Below are 7348 nucleotides of genomic sequence, written 5' to 3'. Positions count from 1 at the left end.
TGGCTTATGGTAGTGAAATGAAAATTCTATTCTCTAGCAAAAGCTCTGGTGGACATTCCTGCAGTCAGTATGCCAATTGCACACTCCCTCAAAACTTGAGACATCTGTGGCATTGTGACAAAACTGCACATTTTATAGTGGACTTTTATTGTCTGCAACACAAGGTGCACCTATGTAAGGATCACACTGTTCAGTCAGCCTCTTGAGGGGTTGGATTAAATGTGGAAGACACTTTTCAGTTGAATACATTCAGTTGTACAACTAACTAGGTATCCCCCTTTCCCTTTCCTGATATGCCTCACCTGTCAAATTGATGGATTATGTTGGCAAAGGAGAAATGCTTACTAACAGGGATGTAAATTTGAGAGGAATAAGCTTTTTTTGTGTGTATGGAACATGGGACCAACACTTTACATGTTGTGTTTATATATTTTTTTCAGTATAGATAACACCTTTTTTCTAAGTGGATCCAATGTGTATTATTATGTCATATTGCTGAGATGGCCTATAGCTTTTACGTTAAGCTCAGAAAGGTCAGACAAGGGTTGTTCTAATATAGAACAAGATAATTGTCCTCCTAGCCCTCTGGTGTAACTACAAAGTAACAAGTGGCAATGTAATAATACATTTTGTATATCTTTACAAAACTATACATTTGGTGTACACATATAAAGCAAATCATCCTGTCTTTTAATGTCATCAATTATTGTATAGGAAATTGGTACGAAAATGCATATACCTTTATAAATGAATAATGACGAATTCATTATTAACTTCTACGTTCCCGTCTGAAGGAAGTTTCCATTATCATTCATTTCAATAGATCATAGTCGTTCACAAAGGAGTGAAAGACTATGACTGCCCTCCCATGTCAATATAAAGTATTAACGAAACAACTGGGAAGACTGTTGTCTTCAGAAATAATCTATTTCAAACACCCTGTCTGAATCTTCAGATATTGAAATTGATCAACTTCTTCCGTTACATTTGGATTGACAGACATGGAAACCCTGAAAGAGAAAGGCACATAAAATGAGCAATAATATCACAGCTTTGATAGAGAGATCATCAGGGAAATTCCATAATTCAGCTGAAGCTGTTCTGGTTCCGGCAGAATTCTTTCTGAACTATCACGCTAGATTATGTGTACCAATTGACCATCGTTTCTTATAATCTTCAATATACTTTGGTATTCCAACAAAACAAATGCAAAACTACGCAAAAGCGTCCAATGTTAAGAATTTGCTGTGTTGATTGAAGGGTTCACATCTTTACTTGAGGCTATGTAGAAGTCTGATCGGCTGCCTTGGCAAGGATCCTGTTTGGGGTCTGTGTCTTTATTGTTTTTTCTGTGCTTTTGGGTCCTGCGACAGTGGCGTATTCCAGTCACTGTGCTGATGACCAGGGAGCTGGAGATGAGGGCAAAGCCACTGAGGAAGAAGGTGGCCGTGTAGGTGCCTGTGGTGTCAACTAGCCAGCCTGCGGAGGGAGGAGATATGAACATTCACTTAGGCTTTAACTTGATGGATGGAAGACTTGCTGACTATAATGTATGTATTAATAAATACAAAATAAATCATTTTTAAATCAGTAAAAGTACACTGGTGGGTAATTTAACAAGCTATTGGTGCACTTAATGCAACATTTTTGCATCCATGACAATTTTTTTTTTTTTAAGTATAGTGAACATCTAACATCCATGGTGTACTCTTCGGGACGGTTTCCCGGAATGGTTTCGTCTGTTCCCGGGAAACCAGCCCTTCATGACAAAATATTTCTTTAATAACTCAACAACTACTATCATTTCCGAATCAGGACTGAATAAGCGGGTCACTTAAGAATGACATAAGGTATACTATAAGTGAGATTGTTTGCTGTTGCCTTATCTCAAAGAGACCAGCAGGCTTTCTCTACCTGATGAGAGGGAGTATATGAGAGGTCTAGAAAGAAGCCCACTGGGCACACAATGGTTGAATCAACTTTGTGTCCACGTGGAATAGATGTTGAATTGACATCTGTACCCAGTGGGAGGTAAATGTCTGCTCATTGTTTGCTGCTCGCAAATGTGGTATTTGGCAAAGCTTTTAGTGAAGCAATAACAATGGCCAAAACATGGCTTTTTTACCACTAAAAGCTTTCATAAAGACCACATTTGCGATCAGCAAACAACGCGTGGACATTTCCTCCCATATCTTTTGTTCACCTCCTGTGCTATGATCGGTTAGTACTTAATCCCTTTCCTTTCAACACAAGGACACTCACCTCCTATTGGAGGGCTGAGCAGGTAAGGAATGGCATGTAGGAAGTACACAATCCCCAGAGCGGAGGAGAGGTTAGTTGTCCCCACAATGTCTGAGGTCACCACAGGTATGAGGGCCACGTAGGCGCCATCGAAGTACCCATAAAGCACAGAGAAAGGCACCAGCAGGGCGAACGTCCGCAGGAGAGGGATGAAGAGGCAACAAAGTCCCTCCATGCCCACTGCTATCATGTAGCACACATTACGATACTTCTTCAGGCACCTGGGGGGAAGAAGAATAGGGCATACAATCAGTCTAAAAACACATCCTACTGGGCACAATGGTTGAATCAACGTTGTTTCCACGTCATTTCAATGAAATTGCATTGAACCAACGTGCACTAGACGTTGACTTGACGTCTGTGCCCAGTGGGATATTTCCCATATTGACCATCTGAATGATCTGCGGCTCAACTGTTCATGTCCTTACAGAAAAACCGCATGATTTCAGGTGGAAAATCACGTTATCACATGTTGCTTTACATGTTGTCACGTTATCACATTAACTTCACATAAGATCAGATGTGATCACATGAAAACATGTGTGTTTGGAACAATTCACGTGATCATGTGAAATTCATGTGGGTTTTCCTTAAGTGTGACTTCTAAGACGAAACCAGCTGTTTTTCACCATCAAGATAAAATTGGTAACAGCTCCATTTCTTAGAGCAGGGCTCTCCAACCCTGTTCCTGGAGAGCTACCTTCCTTTTCAATCTAACCCCAGTTGTAACTAACCTGATTCAGCTTCAATCAGCTAATTATTAGAATCAGGTGCACTAGATCAGCGTTGGAGCGAAAACCGACAGGATGGTACATTAGCTTTCCAGGAACAGGGTTGGAGATCCCTGCTTAAAGGTGAGACTACAAAAACTAGGTGACAGTTCAGTAAAAAGTGACACGGCAAAAACCAAGTGAAAACTGAATAAGAAAAGGCTGGATCCATTTTTATGTTAAAGCACAGCTTCTGATTTCATACAAACTCCAAGTGGAATGTTGCAGAGGAAGACCTACAGAAAGACACAACTCAACAAATACAGGTATGTTTTGGACCTGTCTTCCAGTCCAAATAAAGGAATGCCGGCCTATCAAAGAGCAAGGCGGGACAGAGGCACTCTTCATGGAATTAAAATACCTTTGTTGTGGTGGCATGTTCAATGGAACAAAATCTTAACTCAGGCCTACCTCCTGTCTACGAGCCAGCCGAAGGTGATGTTCCCCACGATGTCTATGACCCCCAGGATAGACATGAGGAAGGCGGCCTGGTGGTGGCTTACGCCCACATCCAGTGCGTAGGGCACAAGGTAGACGAACGGCAGGCTGCAGCCGCTGGCTAGAAACAAGAAGCTCACCGCCAGCATCAGGAAGTCAGGCATCAGCAGGAAGCGGTACTCCTGCATAGACTTGAAGCAGCGGCTGCCTTTGCTGTTGTTAATCGCCAGAGGTTCCTCTAACGTGCTCACCACCTGAGCTTTGACCCTATATCCACAGTCGGTATCCAATGGGACCGGACCATGGGCCTCCTCTTCTTCTTTCAGAGTGATAGGGCGCAGTAAGGCCCCACAGACACACAGATTGGAGACAACGCCCCCCAGGATGAGTAGGGCCCCGCGCCAGGAGTAGTGCTCTATAAGCAGCTGGACCACAGGGGCCAGGATGAAGGTCCCGATGCCACTGCCTGACATGGCGATCCCGTACGCCAGGGCTTTCCTCTCACAGAAATATGACCCCACCATGGCAATGGCAGGGGTGTAACAGAGGGAAAATCCAATACCTGAAAATCAAAAGAGGAAAAGGTTGTTGTTGGTATGCCATGATCCATACTAGGGCATGTTTTTGGTACAGTATGTCTACCCAGTATCCCTGAATTATATGACGTGTGAATTATAGGGGTTCCTAATGATACTGCAGTTGCCCTTTTAGGTGCCTGTCTGAGTGAGTGGGGCAGGAGGATGTCAGGGAAGACCCACCTGTGAGGACCCCCAGGGTGAGGTACAGGTACTCCAGGCTGGTAGCGAAAGAGCTGAGGACCAGGCCGATGGAGGACAGGAAGCCCCCAAGGATCACAGCGATGCGGCACGAGAGACGGTTCCCAATGAAGCTGCCTAGAGGAGCTTTCAATCACAACACAGTACACATGTTAGTATGGGACTCAATTCCTCATTTTATGATTGGATCCCCTCGCCACCAAATACGATTTGGTTGCACCCGGTCTCCAGAGGCAGCAACCCGTTCACAGTAAAGGGAAAAAGAGCTGAGCATGGCTTGTAAGGATAACGGAGAAATGCAATATTTTTTCTCTCTTTCCCTTTTCATCGGTCTGCATGTATTGTTTTAGTCTGCATTAACAGTTCAGCAGCACGCGCTACCCCGCTCTCTCTTTCTCTTTGTGGTGTTTGCTGAGGCGAGGTAGCGACATGTTTTGAAAGTTTAAAACGAGTAAAAGTTCATTAACATTTTATACATGTATTCCTATGTTGTGTAACTAGTGAACTATTGGTGATGAGATAACATTGTGTAAAAAGAGTGTTATACCGAGTGATACTGATGCATGCAATGTTAGGTTGGCTATTTTTGCTAGGCTAACGTTAGCTAGCTGCCTAAGCTTGCACCTAAAGCACAGTATGTGGACCTTTTCCTTTTGAATTGCAGTTTTAGATGAGCAGCTCTTAGTGAGTCAGTGTTCACCCTACAGAAAAAGTAGCTATTGCCCGTAATGGAGGTGCCAACATCAAAGAGGAGAAAAGTACAGAACATAAGATATTTTGGGGGAGTGCAGAGTACTGTAAATCAAAATCAAATCAAATTATATTCGTCACATGCTTCATAAACAACAGGTTTGGACTAATAATGAAATGCTTACACAGGGGCAATTTTCCCTCTAAACTGAACTGTGCCATGGACTGCCACACAAATGAAATATCAGTCCGCGCAGAGAATCACGAGACTGAATTTCACTTAACTTTCTAGAGTATTCCCCTTTAGTTAACACTATAAACGTTTCACTCTACTGTGGGAAATGTGCTCAAATCAACGCAATATTAGACACTTTCAATGTAACAAACCAAAACAAAATGAACTATGCAAAACTAACTGTGCAAGAGATTTTCTTGTAGGCAGAGCGCATTGGAGTAGGATTCTATAGCATTGACATGCCACGATTCAGGCCTGTACTCTGTGATTTGTGCCATTCCTTTGAACTGGACAGCATGAGCAGTCATGAGTAGATGCGCTTGTTTTGAGATCAAAGTGAGAACTGCATGAAGCAGTGGTGTAAAGTACTTAAGTAAACATACTTGAAAGTAACTCTTAAGTAGTTTTTTGGGGTATATGTACTTTACTAACTTTTACTTTTACTCCACTACATTCCTTAAGAAAATAATGTACTTTCTACTCCATACATTTTCCCTGACACCCAAAAGTACTCGTTACATTTGGAATGCTTAGCAGGACAGGAAAATTGTCTAATTCAAGCACTTAAAGACAAATCCCTGGTAATCCCTACTGCATCTGATCTGGCGGAATGACTAAAGACAAATACTTTCTTTGTAAATTATGTCTTTAGTGTTGGAGTGTGCCCCTGGCAATCCATAACTTTAAAAAACAAGAAAATCATGCCGTCTGGTTTGCTTAATATAAGGAATTTGAAATTATTTATACTTTTGATACTTAAGTATATTTTAGCAATTACATTTACTTTTGATACTTAAGTATATTATAAAACCAAATACTTTTAGACTATTACTCAAGTCGTATTTTACTGGGTGACTTTCACTTTTACTTGAGTCATTTTCTATTACGGTATCTTTACTTTTACTCAAGTATGACAATTGGGTACTTTTGCCACCCCTGGGATGTAGCCACCTGTGCACATTTGTTCATATTCTTTGCTAGTTAGTTATTAGCCCAGTTTTAGCTAATTTCTAGTCAACAATGGGGGAGCTGTTGCTTCCTACAAGAGCACAAAATGTGTGCATTTCTAGCCATCTTTGAAAAGCAAGTCAGAGAAGAGCTTTTTTTATGTCTTAAAGGGGCATTGTTGTATTTTGAGACAGTCTTGAATAAGCTAAGTAGTCAATAGGCAGAGGGTAGCATAATTTGTCTGATTCTCTGTATTCGTGGTATGGGAATCATAATGTTTTTGTTTTTTATAAAGTGGTTTCTTGCATCAAACAACACATCCTTTTCAGTCACCTTGTCTGAAGCACAAGTGGGTAAACAGGTTAATGTCAAGCCCTACATGTTTTTTTCAAAAGTCTCATGGAATGTAGGCCTACATTGAACACCACGCATTTGCTGCTACTGTAAGCTGAATGATAGAACAGCTATTTCCATGTTAAAATGTTATGGGATGCATTTTTCTCATTGTTGTTTATGTTAGGCCACTCTGCTAGGCCTACATTATGATCAAGTAGTCTACTTGGCCACTGCTAAAACTGTAACTTAAAGCAGGGACAGCCTCAGTGTTTACAGTAAACGCGCGTCGGAAATTGCACAGAAATTTCACAATGTTCAAGTTTGTGCTTCAAAGACCTGAAATTTGCTCAGTGCTGAATTTTTTTTGAGGGAATATTACTTGCGGGCCCTTCCCAAAAATGCATAGAGAAAGAAATAATAGAAAAGTAAAACACGGAATAATAGAAGTAATAATAGATACACAATGAGTGACAATAACTTGGCTATAGACAAGGGGTACCAGTACCGAGTCAAAGTGCAGGGGTACGAGGTAATTGAGGTGGATGTGTACATATAACTAGGAACAAAGTGGCAGATAGTAAACAGTAGTAGCATATGTGATGAGTCAAAAAAGTTAGTGCAAAAACTGGTCACTGTAGATAGTCCGGTCAGCTATTTGGTTAAATGTTTAACTATCTATTTAGCAGTCTTATGGCTTGGGGGTAAAAGCTGTCTAGGGTCCTGTTGGTTCCAGACTTGGGTGGCTGGAATGTTTGACAATTTGTAGGGCCTTCCTCTGACACCGCCTGGTATAGAGGTCTTGGATGGCAGAGAGCTCAGACCCAGTGAAGTACTCCGTATGCATTACCCTCTAT

General features: G+C 41.6%; 1 protein-coding gene across 4 annotated transcripts in view; it reads right to left on the bottom strand.

Annotated features, from left to right (window-relative positions):
• Nucleotides 1-669: 669 nt before the first annotated feature.
• The window catches only part of LOC106589385 (monocarboxylate transporter 12-B), a 29165-nt gene continuing 22486 nt past the window's right edge, over nt 670-7348 (bottom strand). For all 4 annotated transcript variants that reach the window (XM_014179289.2, XM_014179282.2, XM_014179285.2 and 1 more), the window contains 4 exons: nt 4268-4411; nt 3483-4071; nt 2263-2522; nt 670-1479 (listed from right to left, as the gene is read on the bottom strand). In XM_014179289.2, the coding sequence (XP_014034764.1) occupies nt 1235-1479; nt 2263-2522; nt 3483-4071; nt 4268-4411 (1238 nt within the window). In that variant the 3' untranslated portion in view covers nt 670-1234. The remainder of the gene's footprint in view (nt 1480-2262; nt 2523-3482; nt 4072-4267; nt 4412-7348) is intronic.

This window comes from Salmo salar, chromosome ssa28 (genome assembly GCF_905237065.1).
Source record: "Salmo salar chromosome ssa28, Ssal_v3.1, whole genome shotgun sequence".
In the NCBI taxonomy this organism is placed as follows: Eukaryota; Metazoa; Chordata; class Actinopteri; order Salmoniformes; family Salmonidae; genus Salmo; species Salmo salar.
The sequence above is the reverse complement of the archived record's forward strand: the minus strand, read 5'-3'. Positions and strand labels throughout refer to the sequence as shown.